The sequence below is a fragment of the Cervus elaphus genome, chromosome 15, assembly GCF_910594005.1.
Source record: "Cervus elaphus chromosome 15, mCerEla1.1, whole genome shotgun sequence".
In the NCBI taxonomy this organism is placed as follows: Eukaryota; Metazoa; Chordata; class Mammalia; order Artiodactyla; family Cervidae; genus Cervus; species Cervus elaphus.
The window spans coordinates 66,172,511-66,199,890 of record NC_057829.1 but is presented as its reverse complement, the minus strand read 5'-3'; the positions used below and the strand labels follow the sequence as shown (position 1 = coordinate 66,199,890).

Below are 27,380 nucleotides of genomic sequence, written 5' to 3'. Positions count from 1 at the left end.
CGCCTACTTATGGGCAATTGCCCTTCTTAAAAATGGCCACCACAGCGCTTCTGGAAGTGAACCGCTCTGGGTCCCGCCTTTGATCTCGTTGGTGGGGCTGGGGGAATGCGAGCTGCACCGCGCGGGACAAGTCGCCGGCGGCGCCCGACGGAGCAGGTGATTCCCCCTCCAGGCCGCGACTCAGGGCTGGAAGAGTCGCGGAGAGCACTGACCCAGGGTACCCCTCCTGTGTGTCTCCCCACGGTACCCCCGGGGCCCGCCGGACCCCCATCTCTGATTCGCACCGTGGCCTGTATCAAGGCACTTTTTGGCTTGCTCAGGCCTCCCTCATCATGTGTTCCCCAGGGCCGCAAGCGCATCCATCTGCCCTCGGGCCCACTATTCTGGATGCTTAAGGGTATCCCGCTAGCTCGTTTAGGGAGCTGCTGCTTCAGGGGTCGGCCATCATCGTGGCCCCACTTCCTGTACTCCCATCACCCCTCATTTATACTCCCGCCTGATTTTGGATGCCGGAATCCCGTATACTCCTCGGTCCCCTTGGTGCTTCTAATAGCTGCCTTGGGGGTCAGGGGACAATGATGTCCTGTGGAACCTGCGTTATGTACCAGGGCCCAGGAGCCGGGCTTCATAGGGTCTGGGAGAAGCAGTGAAGACCTCTTTTTTCTAAACTCTTGAGTTTCTAGACTCTTGAGTGCCCAGGGCTTCTTCCACTCTGCTTCCCAGGACTCCTCCCACGTGGCCTGCTGGTCTCCCTCACCCGAAGGGAACAACATAGTACTTCTTTCCCCAGTTTCACTTAAATTTGTTTGGGGAAGGGAGGAGGCATTATTGAGCATCTGGGGAGTCCAGAGCTGTGCCGTCCCAGAGATATTCCCAGGCCACCTGGCCAGTGAGAATGGGGCAGTCAGGTTTGGCGCCGGAGAGGAAGTGAGTCCTGCAAAGTGAGGGGCAAAGGGGCAAAGACATTCTGAGTGGGGAGAATGGTGTGAGCAAAGATTCCGAGGTAGGCAAGAGGTCCAGCCAAGGAGGAGAGGAGGATCAGAACACAGGTTGGGGACAGACCCTTTGCATCATGAAAGGTTGTGTAGTATGGTGGTTAACCGTGAAGGTTTTGGAGCCAGACTGCCTGAGTATAAAACTGCTATTAACTTCCTTTGTGACCCTGGGCAAGTTACTTAACCTCACAATGCGTCCATTTCCTTTTGGGTAAATGGGATAATATGATATATTAGTATCTATATGTTAGGGTAATTGTGAGGATTAGGTAAGTTAATACATGTAAAGAGCACAGAACAATCCCTAGCAGATCTTAAGCAGTCATCCATGAGTACTAAGTTGTTTCAGTTATGTCCGACTCTGTAAGACCCTGTGGACTGCAGCCCACCAGAATTCTCTGTTCAGGGGATTCTCCAGGCAAGAATACTGGAGTGGGTGCCATGCCCTCCTCCAGGGGATCTTCCGGACCCAGAGATCAAACCCACCTCTGTTTGTCTAGTGCCACGAGGGTCGCTAGTGCCACCTGGGAAGCCCTGTAAGCAGTCAGTAAACGCTAAATATTATTACCTTCATCAGAGACATTCAAACAAGACTCACGACAGGATGACAGTCACATTTCACGGGTGCAACTAACCAGTGAACCCTGATTTAGAGCTCCCAGGATGTAATGGGGTTTTGTGGCCTATATTCAGAATTTGAAAAGTCTTGGGGAAATCGTGTTCTGACCCTGGAGAAGGTTGGCTGTTTGGACTGTAGCTTCCCCAACTCAGGGACTATGAGGAGAAATATTAGGAGAAGGTTCTGGGTAGGAAAGGAATGCCAACGAAGCCTAAGGGGTGGAGAAGGGTGAAAGAAAGAAGTGGCAAGCTTTGAAGGCTGGGGAGAGTTTGGGCAGCCCAAGAACAGGAGGAAGGGGGACATTCTGTTAGGAAACAAGCCAGAGCAAAAGCTCAGGGCAGGAGGACTTTTATTTGAGCACAGTGAGGTGTTTCTCATGAATAACTTCTTGGACCTTGGTTAGAAGCTAGGCATCAGCTACATCCCTGAGAGCTTCTTCCCTAGAAGCTTTCATGCAGCATCCATGGACCTTGGTCCTCGCAGAGGTTGGCAGACAACTGGTAGCAGCCAGGAGTGGTATAACCTGGGGTGGATGTTGGTCTCCACAGGGGGCTGACTTCTTGGGGGAGCAGCATGATGAGATCTGGTATGCCTGGTCTGAGCAGTTACACGCCTCACCAGGGCCCATACTAGGGTCTGGAGCAAGAGGCTGACCTCCCCTGGTAAGATAGGGCTTCTCAGTTCTGCTGTACCAAGTGACCCTGTACTGTCACAGCAACTCTGTGTTACCAGTCAGGGGACCAGGGAACTGCAATTGTAGATGGCAGCCCTGTCTCAACCCAATTGGAGGTCTTGACATCCCCCCATTCCCAAAGTAGCCCCTCGAATATACACTCAATTAGAAAGTCCTGGATTTATCTCTTGACTACCACAGTCAAGCCAGGTGACTCTGGGAAAGTCATTAAACCCACTGAGCTTCAGTCTCTTCATTTGTGAAGTGGGAAGTAACTTTATTAGTGTACATTGATCAATAAACCAGGTGTGTAGTCCCTGTGCTCATGAAGCAAATGGAAGAATCATTAAGCATTGCCCCAGTAATTTTTTAAATTATAGCTATAAAAGGTGTTGTTAAGTAAGGAAAAGTGTAGTCTGCAGTAAGGGTGTAAGATAGAGGAGACCAAACCAGTTCTAGAGGGTCAGGGACAGCATCCCTTGAAGGAAACTGTAAAATGAAACCTGAAAGGTGAGAGGAGTTAGCAAGTGAAGGGGTGGAGGCGGCAGGTTACCCAGGCAGAGGAAACAGTTCATGCAGAGACCCTTGCCATGAAAAAGCTGGAGTGCTGACAAGCTGAAAGCAAGCCAGGGTGGAGGGGAGTGATCTGGGTGGGGAGGGTGGGGGAGTGGTACATGACGAGGCTGGAAAGACAGAGGCACAGAGTAAGGCCCTGAATTGAGGGCCACAAAAAGAATCTGGACTAATCTGGGAACAGGAAATCATGGCTAGATGTTATGCAGGAAGAACATGATTTTTTGGTAAAGATTGTACAGCCATGATCTTTGTGGAGAATAAGTTGTTGGCAGAACGATGGTGGTGAGGAGAAGGATTGGGATGCTTGCAGTTAAGGCAAGAGATGGAGCTGCGTGGGAGGAGAGATGGAGAAAAGTAGATGTGTTGAGAGATAATGGTCAGGGCTTGGTGACTGATTAGATGTGGGAAGGCAGAGGGTAGGATGGTGTCAGGGATCCTGACAGCATCTGGTCTCAGACTTGTGGCAGGAACAGCTGGGTACATGGACATGTGTACGCTGGGGACAGCCTTGGAGGAGTAGACGACTTGGGAGAATGTCAGTTTGGAACACATTAAGTCATCCCCATGGAGGTGTCAGAGACATAGATGTACAAGTGTGTAGCTCAGAGGAGGAGGCTGGACTAGAGGATTAGATATTTGGGAATTGGTGACATGGAGTTGGAACAAGAAGATGTGGGCCCAGATGAGATCTTCCAGAGACAGAGGGTGCAGACTGAAGAGAGAGGAGAAGCAGCTTTGAGCCTGAGCTTTGCTGCCAGTTAGAGGGGAAAAGAGGAGAGGGGGGCAGAGATGGCTGGGGAAGAAATGGCCAGGGAGGTGGAAGAGAAACAGGAGGACGTGATGCCTCCTAGGCCAATACTGATGCTGCTTGAAAGGGCAAATATTAGGTGACAGTATAAGAAATGGCCTTTCTCTTTCTTTCTCTCTTTCTTGATAAAAAATGGATAATATTGGCAAATTCATATGGTACAACCTAATTAGACCAATTAGAGCTTCCCAGTAGCTCAGTGGTAAAGAATCTGCCTATAACACAGGAGATGTGGGTTCAGTTCCTGAGTTGGAAGATCCCCTGGAGAAGGAGATGGCAACCCACTCCAGTATTCTTGCCTGGGAAATCCCATGGACAGAGGATCCTGGAGGGCTACAGTCCATGGGGTTGCGTAAGAGTTGAACACAACTTAGCAACTAAACAACAAAAACAATTAGACCAAAACCTGAAAACAGTTAACTCCTGACCTTAGCCTGAGAAGATTTGGTAGAGATGTTGGAGCAGAAGCCAGACTGAAGTTGGGGGAAAGTGGCTAGAATGGAGAATAATAAGGCAGTAGCCTTGACCGGGACCTGGTGACTGATTGATTGCAGCAGGTGGGGTTGAGAGAGGGTGAGACTCAGGGTAACTCCCAAGTTCAGGTTTGGCAGCTGAGCAAGTTGTGTCAGCTAGTGAAACAGGAGGAGGTGCCTGTTTGGAGTGGGTGTACACAGGCGGAAAGGATATGATGAATTGGGGATAGGTGCTCCTGAGTCTTCTAACTGGGATAATAGGCTGACATTTGGACCTGTGGATCTGGAGCAGTTTGTTGCCACTTGTGTGTTCTTGACTACCAAATACAGACTTTATGTAGTCAAAAGCATGTAAGTAGGATTGAAACAAGTCAATAAGTATTTATCAAGCACCTACTAAGTGCAGGCATTTTTCTAAGTGCTAGAGCTATACCTAAGGATAAGACAAAGTCCCTCCCAACTCCCTCTTCTTGCAGCTTACATTCTATGGGGGAGGAGAAACAATAAGCAAATAAACATAAAAATAACATTAAGCTGTAGTATATGCCATGTAGAAAATAAAGCAGAGAAAAAGATTGGGGAGTATGGAGAATGCTTATTTTTGGTAGGTTAGTCAGAGACAGTCTCTCTGAAGGCAGCATTTGAGCAGAGCCCTGGCAGAGGTGAGGGGGTGAGTCATGTGGATATCTGGAAGAGATAGGCAGGAAGAAGCTGGATAAGTTTGAAGGACCCCAAGGATGCTGGTGGAGTGAGCGAGGAGGGACTGGTGAGGTTGGAAGGTAGGCAAAGGCCAGATCTTCTAGAATATCGTAGGCCTTGGGAATGAGAATGGACAGCCTCTGTAGATAGCCCCAAGCTGCTGGGAGGGCAAGGACCAGGCAGGGAGACAGAATTCATGAAAGACTTCCCCTTCTATCTGGGCCCCAAAGCCAGAAAAGCCCCTTTGTGTGGAGGGTGGGTGGCCCATTCTGGGTAGGGGAATGGCTGTGCTCAGTCCTGAGGCCTGCTCCTTGGGGGGCTGGACAATGGGCCCCTTGTGGCTGGACTTGGGGGCCCAGTGGCCCTCTCAGTGATGGGATTCCTCAGCCAGGAGGCATGTGACCTCAAGACCTTGGCATCTTCCCAGAAGATCTGGGCCTACTTCTGGGGTGTGGGGTGGAGAGATGGGGAGAGGTCACGGGGAGGGAGGAGGGAAACCTCCACTCTGGAAACTTTCTCCTGAGACAGTGTCCTGTCCTGACTCAGGCTGGAGGAGGTGGAGAGATAGGGAGGCGGGGGGCTGTGGCTCTGCTTGAGGGAACGGGGGAGGACCAGAGTTGGAAGCTATGGGCAACTTCAACAAATGGTTTCCACAGCAGGGCAGGAGGGAGGAGCTGGCTGCCCCTGGACCTGGTGGGCAGGGGCAGGCAGAAGAGGGCCTGACAAGCCTCCATCTTGTATCCCTTCAGCAGAGGAGAGAGCATGGAGCTGGAGAGGATTGTCAGTGCGGCCCTCCTTGCCTTTGTCCAGACGCACCTCCCAGAGGCCGACCTCAGGTAGAAGCTACTCTTCTAGAAGGGTCATGCTTGGGCCAGTGCTGGAGCAGCTGGGCAGGACTCTGACCCTGGCCAGTGGAGAGACTGGGGTGGGGAGCACTCAGCCCTGTTCCTGAGATGCGGAAGGGCTGAGTGTGATCTGCTGGAGTGGCCTTGCCTCTCATCCTGTTCCCGTCACCCTTGTTGAACAGAGGGGAGACCAAATCTCTGAGGAAGGGGGAGGGTGGGATACTCTCCAGGCTTAAGGCTTGAGGTCTGCCTCATGGTCCCCAGGAAGCCAGGGGCTGGAGTCCCAGGCTAACAGGGCTTGTCTTGTCCCCTTCCTGCAGTGGCTTGGATGACGTCATCTTTTCCTATGTGCTCGGGGTTCTTGGGGACCTGGGCCCCTCAGGCCCATCAGAGGAGAATTTCGACATGGAAGCCTTCACTGAGATGATGGAGGCCTATGTACCCGGCTTTGCCCACATCCCCAGGTAGGGCCTGTTTGGGGCCAAGAGGATGAGAGGGACTGGCTGATGGTGGAGGGTGGGTTGAGTTGTCCTTTAACCACCCTCCTGGTCTTTTCAGGGGTACAATAGCAGACATGATCCAGAAGCTCTCAGGGCAGTTGAGTGGTGCCAGGAACAAAGGTGAGCCTGGGAATCAGGCCCCTGGGTGACTCAAACGGCCTCCTCCAAAGCCCTGACAAACCTGTTGCTCTTTCTGCCCCTTTAAGAGAATGTGCAGCCACAGAGCTCTGAGGTCCAAGGTCAGGTATCTATCTCCCCAGAGCCCCTGCAGCGGGGTGAAAAGCTCAAAGAAGAGACGATGTCTTCTGCTGGGGACACCCAAGATGAGGTACTGGTAGAGGAGAGTACCAGTGAAGGAGCTTAGGGGGCTGGAAAGGAGGAAATAGTGCCTCTTGTCAATATTTATGCCCACAGGCAGCTGGCCCTGAGGAAGAGCTGCTGCCAGGAGTGGACGTACTCCTGGAGGTTTTCCCCACCTGTTCAGTGGAGCAGGCCCAGTGGGTATTGGCCAAAGCTCGAGGGGACCTGGAAGAAGCTGTGCAGATGCTGGTAGAGGGGAAGGAGGGGCCTCCAGCCTGGGATGGCCCCAACCAGGTATCCTCTGCCAGGACCCCCCCCAACCCCATGTAACCTCAGCCACGCTCCAGCTTAGCATTAAGCCCCTGCCCCTAGCCTAGCCCCATTTGCTTCCCCTGCTGGTACCCTAGGACCTACACCTGGCTTCTCTCTGCAGGACTTGCCCAGGCGTCTCAGAGGCCCCCAAAAGGATGAGCTGAAGTCCTTCATCCTGCAGAAGTGAGTCTGGGCTGGGCAGGGCTGGGACCTTTGAGGGTCTTCCCAGGGTGGCAGGAGCTTCACTGAGCCAGTTTTTGGCAGGTACATGATGGTGGATAGCGCAGAGGATCAGAAGATTCACCGTCCTATGGCTCCTAAGGAGGTGAGACGGTCGGGGTCATGGAGCGGGTGCATCTGTCTCCAGGCTTCCGCTGCTCACTGCCTGATTGCCTGACAGGCTCCCAAGAAGCTGATCCGATACATCGACAACCAGATAGTGAGCACCAAAGGGGAGCGATTCAAAGACGTGCGGAACCCTGAGGCCGAGGAGATGAAGGCCACATACATCAACCTCAAGCCAGCCAGAAAGTACCGCTTCCACTGAGGCACTTGCCAGACTCTGCCCGAGCAGTTTAGGCTTAGATCCCAGAGGGATGCAGAAGCCCTACACACCACACAGGGCCCGCCCTAACTCCTGTCCCCCTTCCTTCCCAACTTCTTTGCTCCACAGTGTTAACCTCCTCTTGGAGCTGCCACAGGCACAGTAAAAGGTAGCCCCAGGAAGGTGTGAGTGCATTCTGGTCATTTCACAGCTGGGGTGCTGGAGTACTGTGTCTGTCTCTCCCAACCTCACATCCCCTATCTCCAACAGGGCAGCGGCGCCAGGCAAGAGGGGGTAAAAAGCTCTTTATTTGAAGCTCTAGGGTGGGGCAGGGCATTGGCCTCTCACCGGAGGCCCCCACAGTTCAATTTCCTTACAGTTCGCAGTGAGGCCCTCGCCACACAGTCCAGCTGTGCCCATCGGCAGGCGGGTCAGACCTGCAGGTTGACAAAGGGTGCAAAGCCCACCATGTCCTGCAGCAGTACCAGGGCCTGATGCAGCGGCGGCTCCACGTCGATGTCCACACCGCGCTTCCGCAGGCGGCTTAGGCTGGGCTCGGCCACGTGGTGGCAGTGCCGCACCCGCAGTGAGCGCAGCGCCGGGCAGTACTCTGCCAAAGTCCTGGGGGAGGAGCAGGGGGAGGCAAAGGGCGTGAAGCCACTACACACACGGTGGGGGAGCCAGCAGAGCCCAGTCTCCCTCCAGTTGTGGCATACTTCCCTCCTTACAGGAGGGAAGGGGCCTAATTTGAGGTCATACGCTCAATGCCTCCAGTGAACCAGAGACTTCATGCCCCAGGATTGCAAGGTTTTCCCCTTGCTGAAGAATAGCCAGAAATCTGACTTTGTATCTGAAATCTCCCAAGGTATAAATACGAATTCAGAAAAGTTTTTCAATTACTGGCTCTCTGGCCTAGGTATTCCTGGAGGCACGTCCTGTTCAGAATGCGGTTCCGTGCTGGGAGAAAGATCCAGAAGATTCAGTTCTGCCAACTACAGCCCGCCCCTACCCCCCGAGACTTAAGCGATCGCTCTTCTCCCATCCCACCGACCCCAGGCCCAGGCACCTGATACCGTCGCTTCCGACGCGGAGGCACCCTGTTAGGTCGAGGTGCTGGAGTTCCGGGCAGTTCCGAGCCAACTCCTGGACGGCGGTATCCCCTATGTTGGCGTTGACCGCTAGTGAAAGGCTGCGAAGGCCTGCGCCGCGCCTCTGTGCCAGGTATACGATGGCCTCATCCTTGAGCTGTCGGCAGGCGGTGAGGTCCAGCTCCTCCAGGGCCGGACAGCGGTCAGCGAGGCCGCGCAGCGCCAGCCCATCTACCCAGTCACAGTGCGCGAGCGAAAGGCGCTGCAGGCGGGGGCAGCCCTCGGCCAGCGCCCCCAGCGCGCGGCGGCTCAGTTGCCCGCAGCCAGCCAGCGCCACACTCCGCAGCTGCGGATTCCGCGCCAACACCGGCACCAGATCTTCGTCCGACAGCCATTCGTGACACGGCGCCAGCGCCAGCTCCTGCAGCCCCTCGGCGTCCCGCAGCAGCCAGGCCAATGCGGCCCGCGGAATCTGCGGACCCACCTATGGGCGGGGAGGCACCTCGACTCTCAGCTGTTCCCGGGGGAGGACGCTGCCTACTCGCCCCAGAGTTCTTTCCTGGCGGCAGGTTGCCCTCGGGGCTTGGCACCTGCCCTCCCAGGAGAGACCCTACGCGCCCTCATGTTGATCCCTGGTACTCGCCCTTTGAGAGTACTTCCCGCTGGGTGGATCGCTTCCCAGGCATTCCTAGAGGCCCACGGGAGATCCGGAAGGGTAGACAGCGGGGCTGGGGGCTGGAGGCGGGGCGGGGGGGGGCAGTATCCAGAAGGGGGCGGGGCTCCAGCCCCAGGCTCACCTGAGCGGCGTCGAAGCGGCGCAGCCGGGCGAGGTGCAGCTGCACTAGCGCCCGGAAAGCCCGACTGACGCGCTGCAGCCAGAGCAGCTGGCGCAGCGGCACCCGGCTCAGGACGTGTGGGAGCAGCACGTCTTCCCAGGGCAAATCCAGGAGCCTGTGGGTAAAAGGGCGTTGACGGCGGCGTCCCCGGGTCACTGTTACCTGAGAGTCCGCCTCCGTTATGCTTCTGAGCCTAGGCTCCTAAAAGCGGCCCCCAGACCCGGCCCTTGCTCAGCTCCCCTCCCCCAGGCCCTTCTTTCCTCTCTCGGCCCCTCCGGTGCTCGGTACCTGACGGCTCCGGGCTCTTGCTCCCCTCCGGACGGGTCCATCGGTGGCTCCATCGGCTGCCTACTGCGCGTGCGCAGTAAGGTCTTCTCGCAATGGCCTTGGAGCAGGCGCAGCAAACCCTCCTTCTTAAGCTATAGAGACAGGCCGATTCAATCGAGTGCCGGCTCACTGAGGATCCTATCTGAAAGCGTTCCGGATGGATCCCGAAACCGAAGGCGGAACAGACCGGTGGTGTAAACTGAGACCTCGCCTTCTCCGCTATAGGGCTTGCGACTCGAGGCTGAAGAACGCGATGGTGCAGCAGAGACTGACTTTTTTCGTTTTGGGCCAGTGGCCGCGTCTAAGTGAAGTGATGGGAGGAGCAGGCAAAGCCAAACGTATAAGGGGCGGGGCCAAGGCTCTAAGGTTCTGGGCCTGCTTTCTCTGCCCTCTGGTCGCGTTTAGCGAGTTTGAAAAATGGGGAGAAACTGTCCAGGCTCTCATTGTCTGACACGGAGTGGATGCCCTAGAACTGGTGAATGAATTGAAGGGGCAAAGTTAGAATTTATCTTCCTTAGTGAAGCAAATTTGCCCAAACCTCCCATCCCTGGTTGATTGTGAGGTACGGAGCTATTCAACCCCTTCCACTCCCAGATTTGGAACGGGTTTACACCCTTTGGGGAGAAATGTTGGGGGCGAGAAGAATTATATCTCCAGCTGGGTCCCCTTCTTTTACCCAGGAGGTCTGGAATCCTAAGAAGAGTAAATGTTTAGGTCAGCCCACCAAGAAGATTGCTTCTCGGTTGGCCTGGCGTTGGTCTGGGGAGTTAGTTGTGGGGTGTAGCATTGGGCCCGCCCTAGGGCAGCGGCCCTCAGACCTCTGAGTTCAGACTCTGGGTCGTCCTCTCACCGCGTCCCCAGATTCTAGTTCAGAGTCCGCTCCAGGGAACATCTGGAGCAGTGCTTTCCCCATCATCCATTGTCAAGGAGGGTGTGAAGGACGCAGAGGGCTACTGCTGTCCCTAGGAGCTCCCCCACCCCCACCCCCGCCCTAGCAAGGTTGCATTCTCCCTTCGTGCAACCGTTTCACCTGCCTCTTCATAACGAAAACTGCTTCCCATCCATTACCAGGGTTTCAGGCACCTCTGCAAGGTGGACAGGTCTGTTCCGTCAATCCACTTTAAAGATGAAACCGAGGCCCTGGAGAGGAAGCACCTTGTCCGGGGTCAAGCGAATCGGCATAGAGAACTCAGGCATCCTGTTTTTCCCCGAATTCCTTTCACACTCCTCCAACCTCCCCCACCCCCACTCCCATGCTGCAGAGAAGAGAGTAAACAGCAGCGGGGAAGGACCAAAGAAGATCAGTTTGGGTGGGGGACTTGCTCCCTTTTCCTCCGCCTGCTGGGGGAACGGTAGCTGGGAGGATAGATCTCTGCTAAGATAGAGTCAAGTGGGCGCGCACCACCTCGGGCCGCGCGCCTCCTCCCCCTTCCAGCTTTGTTCACGCTTTTGCGCCTGCGCAGTGCGACAAATCTGGCGCTGTCCCCTTCAGCACCACGCCGAGCCCGCGCCGCCCCTCCCCGCGGTGAGCCCCGCGCACCCCCGCCTCGCACGTTCTCGCGCCCCCTGACCGCTCGAACAGACCCCTTCTTCCTTCCGCGGTCACTACTTGCCTGCCTTGGAGTTCCCAAGGAGAGCAGTTGCCATAGTAACTCTAGCGGCGCTTTCTTAAAATAGCTGGGCCCGCTTCTACCTTGGCCAAGGGCACACGGGTTGCCTGTCTCCCACTTCCTCTAGTCCATGCGTTATTCCGTCTATCCTCTTACTCCCAGACGGCAAGATGCCTAACTCAGGCAGCAAGGAAGTTCTTTTTGAAGTCTGACTAACATCCCTCCTGCTGCATCCTGGGCGAGTGGTCAGGGCTCTGTCTCCTGAGTCCTAGTCTCAGAACCCCCGGAGGGTTTGAGGCCGGGTTCTCTGGATATTTCTTCCACAAATTGATGGTCTCTTGGATTTAGGGGGCAGGTCCAGTCTACACCCGTACCGTGTGCTGGCGCGGCCGCGTGCTCGTGGGGGCGGGAGCGCGTGTGGCATATAACAGGTCATGTGGCAACCTCCTAGGGACACGCGTGGGGTCTGGAGCGGGACACGCGTGTGCAGCTGGGTCCCGCGTGAGGCTCAGGGGGTGGTGGACGAGAGGGACGTGGACACGATTGGGGTGGGGCATGTGAGGGTCTGAAGAACAGACCAGAGGTTCCATACGTCCTCCCCCTCGTCAGGGGCGGGTCTCAGGTTGGCGGGAGAGCCCAGCGGGGACCTAGTATCGAGAAGTGGGGGGCAGCCTCTGGGGCTCAGGGCCCCGGGAGAGGGCGGGGGGTGGGTGGGTGGGGGGATTAGCTCTGAGCCGCGCGTAGGGGGGAGAAGGAGGGACTGAGAGGCGGGCGGGCCTGGAGCAAGCGGGAGCAAGCGGGAGCCGCGCTGCCTTCACAGCTGAGCTGGGCCCAGCCTCTCCCCTGCCTCTCCTCGGCCCCAGCTCCAGGCGAGCAGCGGTGAGTACTGACGCGGCTGAGTCCGGGGCTGCACTGAGGGCACCAGGGGCCCCGACTGAGCTTCAGAAACCTGCCTGGCAAGGTTGTTGCCCCGGACCCTTGCCTCTACCCTGCATTGCCACCAGGGGCCCCTTTACCCCTTTATGGTCGTTCCTGGGCTGGACAAGATCTGTCCTACCCCTGGGGGTGGAGAGAGAGATGGGGAGAAGGGTTTGGTGTAGCTCAGCCCCACGGCTTCCCCTCAGAGACCAGTGACTGGTGGGGGTTAGGGGAGAGGGTGTATGTCCCTGTTTAAGTATGTGTGTGAATAGGCATCTGTATTTGTGTCTGATTGTGACCAGTAGGTCTCTGTGAGTGTCTGGTATACCTGTGTCTCTGTGTGTCTTGGGGAATGAGGGCCTTGTGTGTATATTTGGGTATCTCTTTGTGTGTTTCTGTTTGATTGCCGTGTGTGTGTGTAAAACAAGCATGTGCCTTTCCATTACACACATATTTGTTATGACTGTGAGAGTGTATGAGGGTGTGTCTTTGAGCAATGTGTGTGTGTGCCTGTGTCTGTGTGTGCTGGAGGGTGTTGCCTATGAGTGTGTTAGCTGTGTACTGACATTATTTGTCCTTACGTGTGTGTGTGCATGAGTGTGTGTACCTGTATGGAGAACAAGAATGTCCTTTTCCCATTCAGCGTGTTTGTGTTAGAGTGTCACCTGTGCCTCTCAGCCTGTCATGTCCCTATATACCACCCCATTCTTCCTCCCTCTCCTTCCAGGAGGCCTGAGTCCCCTCCCCTTGAATGAGGGGCTCCCACAGAGAGACTGTGGGAAGCCCCTGGCCGTATGATGATGATGGCTGGCTGATACTTATGATCCTGAGGGTGGGGTAGCAGTCTTCCCCCTCCCCCACCAGAAGTAGTTCCAAAATGCCACAGTGACTCTGGGTTCACTCAGCTTCTGAAATAGCTTCCTCGGTTCTCCCAGGGTGATGCTTAGGGCCCCCAGGCAGAAAGGACAGGAGCCAGGGGCCCACTGGGGCATAATTCTTTTCTCCTCAGGCCTCCATGGAAATAGCCCAGCAGGAGGACTGATCGCCACCCCCAGGGGTGGGATCAGTGCTGCCACATTCCCAGGGTGGGCTAGACCCCTGGTGCCCAGTGGCCCCATCTGCTTTCCCTCCCTGTCTCTGCCCTCCCATCCTCCTGACTCCCCAGCAGTTCACCCCCTGCTCCCCTTCCTCTCTTGCAGGCCTGTCTGAAGAGCATGCTGCCCGCTCACTCCCCACCTGGCCTGGCCATCCCTGCCCCCCCAGCCTGACCCCCCGGCCCCAGCATGGCCCAGGGTGCCATGCGCTTCTGCTCGGAAGGTGACTGTGCCATCTCCCCACCACGATGCCCACGGCGCTGGCTCCCCGAAGGCCCAGTGCCCCAGAGTCCCCCAGCCAGCATGTATGGCAGCACAGGCTCCTTACTCCGGCGAGTGGCAGGTCCAGGTCCCCGAAGCCGGGAGCTTGGACGTGTGACAGCGCCCTGTACACCTCTGCGTGGCCCCCCTTCACCCCGCATTGCTCCCTCACCCTGGGCACCCTCTTCACCCACTGGGCAGCCCCCACCAGGGGCCCGGAGCTCTGTGGTCATATTCCGCTTTGTGGAGAAGGCCAGCGTGAGGCCACTGAATGGGCTGCCTGCTCCTGGAGGCTTGAGTCGGAGCTGGGACCTGGGTGGGGTCTCTCCTCCCAGGCCCACCCCAGCCCTCGGGCCTGGCTCCCATCAAAAGTTGAGGCTAGAAGCATCCACATCAGACCCACTTCCAGCTGGAGGAGGCTCAGCTCGGCCTGGCAGCCAGGGCCTTTTACAGGGGCCACCAACTCAACCCCAGGTTGGAGCAGATGGTCTTTACTCCTCTCTCCCCAATGGGCTGGGGGGACCCTCTGAGCATCTGGCCACATTATTCCGAGGACCTGCTGACACTGGACTCCCGAACCAGGTATGTGATCTCTCTTGGGCTCCCTGCAACCCCACAGACCCAGCAAAGGCCAAGGCTCGTCTTGTCTCCATGGTGGTCTTAGGCCTATCACTCTGAGTTCTTCAATCTGGGCTAAATCTGCCTCTTTCTTGCTCTCTGTGTTTGTCCTTATGTCTCTGTACCTCTGTCCCTGTATGTTTTTCCTTCTATGCTTTTGTCCCATGTTCTTGTGTGTTTGTATGTCTGGTTTTCTCTCTGGGTGCCTGTGTCTGTGACTCCCTCCTTGGCTTAGGGGGACATCTGGTCCTCACCCCGAGAAGTCTCCTCTCATGCCCAGAGAATCGCTCGAGCCAAATGGGAATTCTTCTATGGCTCTTTGGACCCCCCCAGCTCAGGTAAGGCCTGGGACTGAGGCCAGGGGAACAGGACAGGGCCTTTTCCACAGGAGCCATGGTATGCTAGGGAGCCTTCCTTTAAACTCCCCCAGTCCTTTCCTGGGCTTCTGAGTTGGCTAATGCCTCTCTAAGCCTCAGTCTTTCCATTCGTGTTATGATAGCAGTTGGGGATGGCAGCTGGTTTGGGCACCTGGAGGCAGCTGGATGGTGGAGGGAGGGGAATGGCAAGATATCAAGGGCCATTCCTTGGAGGAGCAAAGAGGCTGGTCTCCCTCAGGCCCCTCAAAACTGTTTGACAAGAACTTGATTTGAAAGGAGCTTCACCAGGAACAAGCTGAGTTTGTAGCAGGAGGAATGGTGGCTAGACAGCAGAAGAAGTTCGGGCCAATATGAGGCAGTGGGGGAGATCTCCTTCCAAGAACAGAATCAGGACAGGGAGCTGACCTGAGTAACCTGCTGACCTGGATGCCTATGCACACTGCAGGTGCTAAGCCCCCAGAGCAGGCCCCCCCATCTCCACCTGGGGTGGGCTCAGGGCAGGGCTCTGGGGTGGCTGTGGGGCGAGCGGCCAAGTACTCCGAGACGGACCTGGACACAGTGCCCCTGAGGTGCTACCGCGAGACCGACATCGATGAGGTGCTGACTGAGCGGGAAGAGGCTGACTCGGCCATCGAGAGTCAGCCCAGCTCTGAGGGCCTGCCTGGCACTGCCCGCCCACCTGCCCCACGTCCTGGCCCATGCCTTGGCCCTCATCCCAGCCTGGGCAGTGGCAATGAGGACGAGGATGAGGCAGGTGGGGAAGAGGATGTGGACGACGAAGTGTTTGAGGCCTCAGAAGGGGCCCGGTGAGTGAGTAGGGGAGCGGGAGAGGAAAGTGACTTGTTCCTTCCCACTGACCCAGAGCCAGGGTTGGGCTCCAAGGGACTGGGATAGAGACCAGGGTGGGGCTGGGAGTGTCAGGACCAAAGCTGGAGTGCCGACAGGGCGGTGGAGCACGGGATTCTGGACCGAAGCCTGCGGCCCGGCAGAGTACCGGGGTTGGGGTTGTGGGGGGTCATCATCAAGAACCTAGGAGGGTAGGAACACAAGGATAGAGGAAGAAAGGGGTTCTAAGGAAGGACAGAGGGGCAGGGTGAGAGGCCAGAATCAAGCCTGGGGGCTTGGGAGCATCAGTTTAGATCCTGGATCCTGGCAGGAGAATGTGGAGTGTGGGGGCTTTCCTCTCTGTCTCACACCCCATTGCAGCTTGGAGCCTCATCTTCTTCTCCTAAGATGTTGCCAGAAATAGAAATGGAATGGCAGGAGGGGAGAGGATCAGGGAGAAGGAGGAGAAAGGGAGATTAGCAGGGAGTGAGAGAGGAAAGGGATTGGGTACTGGGGATGGGTAGGGCTGGGGTGTTCTGGGGGCACTGTATAGCTTGGTGAACCTGTGGTGGGGAGCCCTGAGCTAGGTAACTTTTGGGAGGGGCTGGGAGCCTGTGAAAAGAGATAATCCCCTTCACAGAGTTGGTGTGAAAGTGCAGTGAAATGCTACCTGAGAGCTGTCCTCTAGGCCCCTGATCAGAGATTCTCCCTGCCCCTGCAGGCCAGGTACCCGAATGCCTCACTCCGGGCCTCTCAAGTCACCTCTGCCCTTTCTACCTGGGACCAGCCCCTCAGCTGATGGGCCTGACTCTTTCAGTTGTGTGTTTGAAGCCATCTTGGAGTCACACCGGGCCAAGGGCACCTCCTACACCAGCCTCGCCTCACTGGAGGCCCTGGCCTCACCTGGCCCGACCCAGAGCCCCTTTTTCACCTTCGAGCTGCCTCCCCAACCCCCTGCCCCCAGGCCTGATCCACCTGCTCCTGCCCCACTTGCTCCTCTTGAACCGGATTCTGGTACCAGCTCTGCTGCTGATGGGCCTTGGACACAGAGAGGGGAGGAAGAGGAGGCAGAGGCTGGAGCCAAGCAGGCCCCAGGGAGGGATCCCCCTAGTCCCTGCCACTCAGAAGACAGCTTTGGACTAGGGGCAGCACCCCTGGGCAGGTGAGTGATTCTTTGGTTCCTCAGACCTCAGGCCCTAAGGTCCCAGGAACAGTTGCTCCAAGAGATGGATCCTGAATGTGAAAATGTGGTTTATATTCCTGACTCCTGACTGGGGTGGTTAGGGGATACAGATGTGTTTTGCCATTTGGAGGACTACTTTCAGTGGCTGTGAGTGGGAGTCTCTTACAGCCTGCCACCTTGGTCTCAGACCCGGCGACTTGTAAAACCATGGTTCAGGATGGAAGGATCCCTAGAGAACACCACCCTTTTTCTCTAGAAGGCCGCTTCCCTCCTTACATAGAGCCTCTAACCTGCTTAGAATTCTTCTGCCCTTACCCCACCCCCCAGCCTGGAGGTTCCTCCCAAAGAATCAGCCACCAGCCTCTCCTGTTGCCTCTCTCCCATGTCGCCCACCCTCTCCGATCTGGAGTCTCTCACCCTTCCCCAGGAAGTCCTTTCACCAGGCTAACCTTTCTGCTTTCCCCTCTGCCAGCTACCCTCTCAGTCACTGAAGCCATGGCAACAGGAGGGGGTGGCCAGGGAGACAGGGTTGCCTAGCAACCAGGAGTTTCCGGCCTCTGTCTCTGGGGTGACAGGTGGCTTTGTGAGTAGAGCAGCTGGGGTGGGAAGGGAAGGGAGGAGGAGACAGTGGCTGAGGGGGTGTGCTCTGACCCCCTATCCCCTCTACCCCAGAGCTTACTTCTTTGTGGGTGGAAGAGAAGGACCACGGAGGAGACTCCTCTTGCTAAAAGGCGGGAAGAGGAAAGACGTAGGAGCAGGAGAGTGTCCCTGCTGCCTCACATCTTTGACCCTCCACTGTTCCTCCCTAGTAGTCCATCTATCCTATCTCTGCCCATATTCTCAGAGAGAGAGGACTCTGTCCTGAGTAGGGCCAGTGTGGGGATGGGGAATCTATGTCTAATAGCAAACTTAGGGAGTTTGGGGGAAAGCAGCCCGAACTCCCACAGCAGCAAGATGGATGTGTGTTAGATTTAAGGCAGGACTTCCACAGAGAGGTGGTAATGATGGACTAGGCTGATGGAAAGAATCTCCTCTGGAGAAAAGAAAAATGCCTTCCCCATGTCCCAATCTTTCCATCTCTGTCTACTGGGTCTGGAGGCAGAGGAAGCATCTGGATGGCCCCTGAGGGCTTGTCCCATCTCTGAGCTGGTGTTCTACCCTGGCAGCGAACCACCCCTGAACCAGCTGGTGTCTGATTCGGACTCAGAGCTGGACAGCACAGAGCGGCTGGCCCTGGGAAGCACTGACACCTTGTCCAATGGGCAGAAAGCAGACCTGGAGGCTGCTCAGCGCCTCGCTAAGAGGCTGTACCGACTAGATGGCTTCAGGAAGGCGGATGTGGCCCGGCATCTGGGCAAGAAGTAAAGACACTGGGCTGGGATTGAGGATGGGGGGAGAGGGAATGCATTCTGTGGGCAGCACCTCCACATCCCCTATATCTGATACCCCCAGGTCTTTAGGTTACCCCCACCTGGCCCCTTCACTCTTGCCCTTGAGACTCCACCTGTCTCTCTGCCCTGCCCACAGCAATGACTTCAGCAAACTTGTGGCTGGCGAGTACCTGAAGTTTTTTGTCTTCACGGGTATGACTCTGGACCAAGCTCTCAGGTGGGTGTCCAGCCCTTTGAGAGCAGGCCCTACTCTCTAGGCCTAGTGTGCAGGGCATCAGTTATGCCTGCCCTGAGCCCTGTGCTTCCCCTAAACGCCCTGAAGTCACTCTTCCCAAGCTGACTGGGCATGGCCAGGAGAGCCTGAGTTGCCTGGTAAGGGGACCTTGAGTAGATGTGACATGCTCCCTCTTCCCCTCTCCCCAGGGTGTTTCTCAAGGAGCTGGCCTTAATGGGTGAGACCCAGGAACGGGAGCGTGTGCTGGCCCACTTCTCCCAGAGATACTTCCAGTGTAATCCTGGAGCCCTGTCCTCAGAGGGTGAGGAGGCCGGGGTCAGGGTTTTCCTGTCTGGTCATGGAGGCAGATAGGCACTGCATCTGTGCAAAGTGGCATGAGTGTGTGTGAAGTACATGAGTGCACAAGCTTGCAGGCATGCAAGCACGCATGTATGCAGACAATACTGGCATGACTGCACAGATGTGGAACTGTGCATGTGGGCAGGTACAGCGCTACAGGCTAGTGTGTGCTGTGAAGAGGCACGTGGCAGATGTGTTTGCATGCTGTTGTTCACATATATGTACAAGACAGTGCTTGACCTGAGTAGGGATTCTGTTTGGCCTGCATAACTGTGTGGGGCCCAGCTGCTTGTGTTTAATGCATAGACACAGAGGAACCTTGGTGTTGGGGGTGAGCAGTGGGCTGTCCCCAGAACCTTAGGGAGTTAGGTAGGGTGTCCTAAGAAGAGGGAGAGGTCCTGTCTGAGGGATTTGCTGGAGGAGAGAGGTCTTTGCTCCAGAGGGGTTTGCCAGTGGGGTCCAGGACTTACGAAAGTGTGGCTGTGGGCGAAAGAGGGTCCGAGAGGGGGCAGGGCATGAACTGGAAGAAAGAGGAAGGGAGCTGTGGGAAGACCCCTTGGGAGGCAGCCGAGGCTAAATGTTAACTCTCCCCTAGACGGTGCGCACACGCTGACCTGCGCCCTCATGCTACTCAATACGGATCTCCACGGCCACGTGAGTGGGGGGTTGGGGGGACGGAGACGGGAAAACCCCGTCCGTCCGGAGACTTCAAGGCCTGGGAGGCGAAGGACCGCCCATCCCTGACCCCCCCAAAGTTGACAGGCCTCTGTGCCCTCCATTAGAACATCGGGAAGCGCATGACCTGCGGAGACTTCATTGGTAACCTGGAAGGCCTCAACGAAGGCGGCGACTTCCCCAGAGAGCTGCTCAAGGTGGGGGGTTGGGGCAGGGCAGAGGTGGCCGGAGGGGAGGGACAGGGGACCTGACAGCAGGCCTCCAAGGCGGGTGAGGCGAGGGGCCTGTGAGCACCCAGCTCCTGCTGTGGAAGCCTGGGCTCTAGTGACTCAGCCTGGGGACCGCCCCCTCCCCCAGCCCCCAAGGGACTGGCTCTCCCGGAGCATGCGCTCTCATCATCCCCGCTGGCCGTGGGGGAGGGCGGAGCTGGTCTGGAGAACACGTGATCAGCGGGCCCTGGCCTCTGTATTTTGCCTTCATTAGTGCCCTTCCTACAGCGTTCACTGAGTTGTGGTGTATGGGCCCCGCGCCAGGGTGTACGGCCACAGAGGCCTCCCTGGTACCGCTGCACCGGAGGGAGCCGGAGGTAGAGGGGCGTGAGAGGGACAAAGGCTTTAGAAGATCTCGAAGTCAGCACGAAACTGGGACTACATACCGAGCTCCTGGGTCCTTAATGGGCAGGCCCTGCGCCCGGGCGCTAGAACCTGAGGGTTAGCTACACTGGAGCTGGTAGAATGGGAGGAGGTGGTGGGTGTCCTGGTTCCTGGCTTCACTCCTCTCCCAGATCCGGTGGTGCTTTATCCGAGGAGGCCTGCACTCCCAGAGTTGTCAAGGGGGTCCCCGGGCACCACCTACATGTGACAGTAACAGGCGTGTCTGTGAACTTGGGGTGTGTTGAGCTTCTGAGTTTGGGGATGCATCTGAGTGGGGCTGTCCTTTGTGAGTTGTGGGTGGTTAATGGTTGGGATATATACTGAGTTTAGTTGTATACTTGTATACGTGTGATTTAGGGTGTCGGTGAACCAAAGGGGTTTGTCTGACTTGGAGTGTTTTTGTCCTTAGGTTTTATGATGTAAAGTGTATCTGAGTTGGGGGTGTAGATTGTGTGTTTGTGTGTGTTGGGATGTATATCTGCGAATTGGCTATCCGGTTTATGACATGTGTCCATGAGTAGGGGGGGTGTATGTGAGTTAAAGACTGTAAAATTTGAGGTGTACCTCTGAATTTCTACTGTCTGTGAGTTGAGGTGAGTGTGAACTAGTGCATCTGGCTAGTTGGGATGTATGTAAGGTGGGGTGTTTGAGCGTGATCTGGGGTATATACACAGGCATTTGAAGTATCTGCGGCTTGGCGAGGTGGGTGATTACAGCTTCTTGGCCCCTCCTGGCTCCATAAAAAAGGGCCACCAGGAGGCGTTCCGACCTGTCTCCCCACCACCCCACCCTGCCGAGCCCGGGGGGCGCTCCAGACCCTACAGGAGCAGCCCTCCTTCACAGCCCCAACCTCCCAGCGCCTCTGGAGCAGGCCACCCGCCCCCCCGGAACCCCCCACTGGCTCTCCCAGGCGCCTCCCCGGTGACGGTGACGGCGCGCCGCGGGCCCTCCTCTCGGTCGGACGCCTCCAGGTTGCGCCGTCCCCGCCCCCAGCCCTTGCCCTCCCCTCCCCGTCGGCGCCCCCCTCCCGCTCTCGCCAAGCTGCAGAGCCGACCGCGCCGCCGCCGCCGCCGCCGCCGCGCGCTCTGTGCGTCGGTGGGAGCCGAGCCGGGCCGGGCTCGGGCCGGGCCGGGCCGCTCGCGCCGGCTGTCGGGGGAGCCGTCCGCGGGCCGTCCGGGCTGTCCGGGGCCGAGGACGGACGGGGGCATGGCCGGGGGCCGCGGCGCGCCGGCCAGGCCAGCATGATCGGTGTCAACAGCATCCACAGCAGCGCCGGGCGGCTGCGCTCGCGCTCGCTGTGCTCCGTGCGCTACGGGCGCACCCACCGCGGCGCGGAGACCCTGTGCTACGGCTGGCCGCAGCGCTCGCGCAGTCTCAAGCCCGTGCTCTACACCGACCTGGTGGTCAGCCGCCTGCAGAGCCGCAAGAAGAAAAAGGCGGTGAGGGCTGTGGGGCCGCAGCTCACGCCAGGCTGGGGGGCGACCGAGGGGGTTGCTGAGGGCGGCGCGCCACTGAGGGGGCGGCTTGAGGGAGGCGCCGAAGGCGGCACGAGCCGAGGGGGGCCTCGCTGGGGCCGAGGGGGGAGCCCGACAGGGACAGAGCCCATGGGTAGCCAGGGGTGGGCATGGATGGAGAGGGCAGGGCAGAGGCCCTGAGATCAAGTTGGGGATCTCAGACCAAAGGGTCCTTCTAGGTGAGAGCACGATATGGACCTCACCCATGGGGTTTAGGACTTTTGGAAGGAAGACGTGGTTGTGGACTAACGGAAGTGCCGAGAGGGGGCAGGGGATGAACTGGGAGGCTGGAGACAGGATTGCAGGCCGGATCTCAGTGACCACTTCAGCGTCCTGAAGTGGTCAGAGAGTTGGAGAGTGAGGGCTTGGGCTCTGAGCTATGCTGAGTGTGGGCTGGGCTTGTGCTTGGGCTGTGTGTGCACCTGTCTGGGTAGTGCTGTGGGGTGGAGGTGGTGGGGTGTACCTACCCCAGACAGGGTGTGCACAGGTGAGATGCTTGGCACTTGGGGCTGGGCATAGCGGGTGGACAGTCAAAGAATCAGAGACCATGTTGCGTGGGGAGCGGAGCCCAGGGCGGGGGGGCTGTGTCCCATCTTGGAGAAGGTGCCGACGTCACCACTGCACCCAGTTTCTCGCAGGCAGGCAGCAGCACACGCCACCACACGCCACACACTTAGCCGCACATGCTGGGGACACACCCACTCACAGACAGGCTGGTGGAAGCACCCCCACAGTGGGAGGCACTGGTGTGAGCCCATGTCGCAGGCTGCTCCCAAGAAGAGGGGTCCCCTGTGCCACTCCTGGAACTCATCCTCTCCTCCAACCACCCTAAGGCCCCTGCAGGCCCCCCAGGCCAACTCCACAGAGAGAAGGGACTAGTTCAGGAGTTCACAGGGAGTTTGTAGTGGACAGGGTTTGGAAGCTAAAACTATTGCCCTTTAGACTAATGTCCATTCCCCAGTAACATGAAGTATGGGCATGGGCAGGGGGTTGGAGCACCCTGGCATTTGGCTTGGTGGGGCTGTCTGGGTTGGGGGAAGTGCTCAGCTTGCCCTGGGGTTGGGAGCCATGAGAGCATGTTCTCTGTTAGCCAAGGAGGGAGGTGACAGGGAAAGTCCTGTTCCTGGGCCTCAGTTTCTCCATATGCTCTGTGTGGGTTTATTCTGTGGAAATAGGCCAAAACATGTGGTTGGGGAAAGGAGAGCTTCTTAGGCTGCTCTTTCTATTCCCTCTAGAGCCGTGCTTCCCCCACCCGGGATCTGAATAGGATGACCCTTAACAATAACGACAGTAAAGATGCATGCTAAGTTGCTTCAGTCGTGTCCAACTCTTCAAGTCCGTGGACTATAGGCCAGGCTCCTCTGTCCAGGGGATTCTCCCGGCAACAATACTGGAGTGGGTTGCCATGCCCTCCTCTAGGGGAGCTTCCTGACCCATGGGTTGAACCCACATTTATCTCCTGCATTGGCAGATGGGTTCTTTACCACTAGTGCCACCCGGGAAGCCCAAAGATAATAATAGCAGTTACTATATATTGTACATCAACCATGTGCCAGGATGTCTGTGTTAATTGCTTGCCCTATGTTAAACACGTGGTACTGGGACTTCCCTGGCGGTCCAGTGGTTAAGACTCCAAGTTCCTGATATGATACGGTGGCTGTGGGTTTGATCCTTTGTCAACGAACTAAGATCCTGCATGCCCCACAGCTCAGCCCCACCAAAAAATAACACATAGTAATCCTTTGTTCTTCCCATAGACACTTGTCCTGCAGCTCAAGTGGGAGATCTGGGCCTGGGTTCTGCCCTTCGCTCTACAGCCTGGGTCATTGGTCATTACACCCATGCCCATCCTTACCCCCAGTTCTATCTCCTCCCCCTGACTGGGAGGGAGGGCTCTGAGCGCTGGTATTGGTGCACCTCCCCCAGGACCGACCCCCACCCCCCTGATTTGTTCCTTCCTCCCCAGGCCTTGTACAGCTCCATCAAGAATGAAAAGTTGCAATGGGCCATGTGAGTCCTGGGGATGTCTGGAGGCGGGGTGGGGGGGATGAGATGTCAGGAAGGGGCTGCCTGGAGGGGTTGAGAGCACTGAGGTGGGCTGAGTGAACCCTGGGGCTGTGAGACAGGGGAGGTGGGTGAGACTGTGAGAGGCTATGAGGCTGCCTCACTTCCTTTTTTGGAGATCCCGCCTGGATGTGGGGCCTGTGTCTTGTCTCTAGCTGGTTGTTTTGACAAGCTGGGTTGGGTAGGTGGCCAGTATCAACTGGCCTGGGAGGAGGGGTGCTGAAACAAAATGGGGAGGTCTTTTGGCAACCCAGGTGGGAAAGTAGAAGTCTCTCACCAATAGAGGGAGAGCCCCTTCTTGGGTCCTAGGGAGTCCAGAGTTGTCTACTCTTGGCAGCCCCAGTGAAACAGAAAGCCTTAAGAGTTGTCTTGGAAAAGTCTAGTCTGAGGGAGGAGGTCTAGTGTTGAATCCCCCAGTCTGAGAGTACAGCCCTCATGTAAACAGTCATACTTGCTGGTCACTCATACTTGCTGGTATCTCCTCAGAGTCCAGTCACTGCTCAGTTTAGTTGGGAGCTCCCTCTGCTCATCAGAGGAGGCAAAGCTCAGGACTTGGGTACAGGGTGGGGATCAGGGAAAACTGTGAGGACTGGTCTTGCGGCAAGCCTTGAAGGAGAGGAAGAATTGTTTGGGGAGAGAAAGAGGGAAGTTGATATTTGGGAGGCAAATGCATGGTGGCTGAAAGGAGTGTGGGGTGGGGTGACCAAGAGGAGGTAGGCCTAACTGGAATGGGGAGTGGAAGGAAAGACAGTGCTGGTGGGGATGTGGTGTAGGCTTCATGTGGGAGGCAGCAGGGAGCTACTGCAGGTTTTTGAGGAGGGAGTAACAAGATAGAATCAGATCCTTTAGATGATATCTGACAGAGCCTGCAGACCAGGATGTACAAGGGAACCACTAGGAAGCTCCTCTTGCCACCATTTAGCCAACAAGCTGTGAGTAAAGCTTGGTGCTGGGTGTGGTTGAGAAGCTGAGTCAGACGTTTCTGCCCTAGTGCAGAAGGGAGTGAGGGGTGTGTGTGCAGAAATGGAGAGGACGGGGCTGGGTCCCTGTGAAGAGAGGAAGGGACAGACACGGCCCTACCCGTGGGAGCTCTAATATGGGGGCAGAGACATGCTGGCTCGAGGAGCCCTGATCTGAGTGGGGAGGTAAGCGGCACCTTGGGCCACTGGGTCTGAGGCCAGAGATGTGGCTCCAGGAGCCTCAGGCTGAGGAGAACCACACCCTCTGTGGCTGCTTCTGTGGAGAAGAGGGGCAGCCCTCCCACCCCCTTCTCCACAGACACTGGAGAGCTTTCCTGGGTGCCAGAGGTCAGGACTGGATGTGGGGGCAGGGTTGTGGCTCCACGACCAGCCCCCTCTGAGGTGATCACACCTGCAGAGACGAGGAGGAGCTGAGACGCTCTCTGTCTGAGTTGGCCGACCCCAACCCCAAGGTCATCAAGAGGGTCAGCGGGGGCAGTGGCAGCGGCTCCAGCCCTTTCCTGGACCTGACTCCCGAGCCCGGGGCTGCAGTCTACAAGCACGGCGCCCTGGTGCGAAAGGTGCATGCAGACCCTGACTGCAGGAAGAGTACGTGGCCAGGTGGGGAGGCCTGGGAGGGGGATGGGAGTGGGCCTGTTTCAGGCCCCCCCGACTCATCTTCCTCACCCCCCACCTCTGCCCACCCACCAGCACCTCGGGGCAAGCGTGGCTGGAAGAACTTCCATGGGATCCTCAAGGGCATGATCCTCTATCTGCAGAAGGTGTGAGGCCAGCCCAAAGGGGTGGGGCTGGGGTGGCTCAGGGGATGCGGGGGGTTGGGCTGGGCTTGGCCGGGACTGTGGCCAGGACAAGATGGGCGCCCCACAGGAGGAGTACCAGCCTGGGAAAGCCCTGTCGGAAGCTGAGCTTAAGAACGCCATCAGCATCCACCACGCGCTGGCCACGCGGGCCAGTGACTATAGCAAGAGGCCGCACGTCTTCTACCTGCGCACTGCTGACTGGCGGGTCTTCCTCTTTCAGGCCCCGTGAGTGCCCTCCTCTGGCCCATCCCAGACCCCTCCCCCATCCCCAGCAGACTCCCCTCCCCTGTCCCCAGACTGCCTCGTTCCTTCTCGGGCCACACCCTGAGCCGGCACTGCCATCGCGGGACGGATCCCTGGCCCCAGTCCCAGGTGGCCGTGCTGTTTCCCCAGGAGCCTGGAGCAGATGCAGTCCTGGATCACTCGCATCAATGTGGTGGCTGCCATGTTCTCCGCACCCCCCTTCCCAGCTGCCGTCAGCTCCCAGAAGAAGTTCAGCCGCCCTCTGTTACCCAGCGCTGCCACCCGCCTCTCCCAGGTACCCTCCCGTACCTCCTGTCCACCTGGTGCCTCGGGGCAAGTGGGGCGCTGGAGTGGGGCCGGCCTAGGCTGACCATACTTGAGGCTGCTGCCTATGATGTGGCTGTCCACCGCACAGGGGACAGGGGGCCATGGAGGCTGAAATCCAGTCAGTTAACCCAGACACAGGGTGCTTTGTTCATCCAGAGGAAGGGGCACCTTTTCAGAAACCTTGCACAAAGGCACTGTCTCTGCCAGAGTAACCCTAATCGTGCTCCCTTGGCCCCTAGGAGGAGCAGGTGCGGACCCACGAGGCCAAGCTGAAGGCCATGGCAAGTGAGTTGCGGGAGCATCGGGCCACGCAACTGGCCAAGAAGGCCCGCGGCAAGGAGGCTGAAGAGCAGCGGCAGAAGGAGGCGTATCTGGAGTTTGAGGTAAGCTCCCAGCCCAGGCACCTCTTGCTCCATCAGGGCCTGTGTCCCATGCACAGGCTCAGACATCTGGTTAAGGGCATGGCTCAGAGTGGGACTATCTGGGTGACCCTGGGCAGGCAGCTTTCTCGCCATGAGCCTCAGTTTCCTCTCGAGTGGGACAGGGAGGACAGTAGTCTGTCCCCACTAGGGTGATGAAGGGAGCCAACTTCTGCCAAGGGCTCCATTTCACTGACTCTGGTAAAGGCTCCAGGGACATGAGGTGCTACAGCTGGCAGGCTACAGAGTCCAGAAATGGCACCAGAACACCCAGGGGTGTGAGTGGTCAGTCAGTCCTTGGGGGCTTCAGGGGCCTTAGAGGTTGGCAAGAACCTGGCGTCTCCTAGCCTTCTTTGGCTCCCTGCTCCAGATGGGGTGGGCTGGGCAGAGGGGGATCAGCGGGTTCACCGCTGCCCTTCTGCCTCAGAAATCCCGCTACGGAACATATGCAGCGCTGCTTCGGGTCAAGCTGAAGGCCGGCAGCGAGGAGCTGGATGCAGTGGAGGCAGCAGTGGCCCAGGCTGGCGGCACGGAGGATGGACTCCCTCCTCCTCACTCCAGTCCCTCCCTGCCGCCCAACACCTCCAGCCAGCCCCGGGCTCAGTGTCCTGACTCAGAGGCTCGGGCAGGGGCAGGCAGTGGGCGGTGGAAGCCCTGAGCTGGGGGTGGGAGTTGGGGGGGCGGTGCCCACCGGGCACCTGCATGACACGGCCCTGCCTAAGCCCGGGCCGGCCTCGGGCCACCTGTGAGGGCCTCTCGGTCCAGGGCCTGACCGCGCCGGACGCGGTGTCCGGGGCAGGGCAGGGCTAGGGCATGGGCCTCAGGAGCCTTAGGCTAAGGGCCCCTCCGAGACCCCCTTTTTGTGATAATGTTTTGCACTTTTTCGTACAGGGGATGGGGGTGGGAGGGGCCAGGGCCCCTGGACTCTTGATGCTCCTTTTTTTTTTTGTGGGGGAGACCTGACGTTTCTGCTTTCTGCTGAGACCACCCCCACCCCTGACACCAGCAGTCCCCCTCCAACCTGGGGCCTGGCTCAGACACAAGCCAGGAGTTGGGGTTGAGCTGGTTTCCCTCCCTCTGCCCTGAGGGCTCACCCTCTCCCTTGCCAGAGGTGGAGGATGGATGTCCAAGCTGAGGCCCCAAGCGCAGGCCGGGCAGTGCAGCCTTGCTTCCCTCCTCCAGTGGGCCCTGCCCTTTGTATCGCCTCCACCTCCATTAAAACTGCTCTCGACTTGCTGGCTGGGCCTCCTCCTCTCTCC

The 27,380-nt window shown here is 57.7% G+C and overlaps 3 protein-coding genes across 6 annotated transcripts; 2 read left to right on the top strand and 1 right to left on the bottom strand.

Moving 5' to 3' along the window:
• CUEDC2 (CUE domain containing 2) lies at positions 1-7,526 on the top strand. Of its 3 annotated transcripts, none has more exons than XM_043925784.1 (9): positions 1-156; positions 5,593-5,679; positions 6,009-6,152; positions 6,247-6,308; positions 6,395-6,516; positions 6,603-6,782; positions 6,922-6,983; positions 7,065-7,125; positions 7,201-7,526. In XM_043925784.1, exons 2-9 carry the CDS (start codon positions 5,606-5,608, stop codon positions 7,345-7,347), a joined length of 852 nt encoding a protein of 283 aa, XP_043781719.1. In that variant the 5' UTR covers positions 1-156; positions 5,593-5,605; the 3' UTR covers positions 7,348-7,526. The 3 variants fall into 3 exon arrangements, with proteins under 3 accessions (XP_043781719.1, XP_043781718.1, XP_043781720.1); XM_043925783.1 differs by having other exon boundaries at positions 2-156; positions 5,596-5,679; XM_043925785.1 differs by having other exon boundaries at positions 142-217.
• A 104-nt stretch (positions 7,527-7,630) lies between these two features.
• FBXL15 (F-box and leucine rich repeat protein 15) lies at positions 7,631-9,901 on the bottom strand. Its single transcript, XM_043925782.1, has 4 exons — positions 9,557-9,901; positions 9,230-9,383; positions 8,411-8,916; positions 7,631-7,965 (listed from the first exon to the last, which is right to left on the bottom strand). The coding sequence occupies exons 1-4, from the start codon at positions 9,607-9,609 to the stop codon at positions 7,776-7,778; spliced, it is 903 nt and encodes a 300-aa protein (XP_043781717.1). The 5' UTR covers positions 9,610-9,901; the 3' UTR covers positions 7,631-7,775.
• A 771-nt stretch (positions 9,902-10,672) lies between these two features.
• PSD (pleckstrin and Sec7 domain containing) lies at positions 10,673-27,357 on the top strand. Of its 2 annotated transcripts, XM_043925780.1 has the most exons (18): positions 10,673-12,084; positions 13,133-13,180; positions 13,323-14,060; positions 14,332-14,434; positions 14,919-15,279; positions 16,020-16,460; positions 17,648-17,842; positions 18,009-18,089; positions 18,296-18,408; positions 19,042-19,100; positions 19,229-19,318; positions 23,255-23,298; positions 24,730-24,920; positions 25,023-25,093; positions 25,200-25,357; positions 25,526-25,670; positions 25,942-26,085; positions 26,549-27,357. In XM_043925780.1, exons 3-18 carry the CDS (start codon positions 13,407-13,409, stop codon positions 26,777-26,779), a joined length of 3,081 nt encoding a protein of 1,026 aa, XP_043781715.1. In that variant the 5' UTR covers positions 10,673-12,084; positions 13,133-13,180; positions 13,323-13,406; the 3' UTR covers positions 26,780-27,357. The 2 variants fall into 2 exon arrangements, with proteins under 2 accessions (XP_043781715.1, XP_043781714.1); XM_043925779.1 differs by lacking the exon at positions 13,133-13,180.
• Positions 27,358-27,380: the final 23 nt, after the last annotated feature.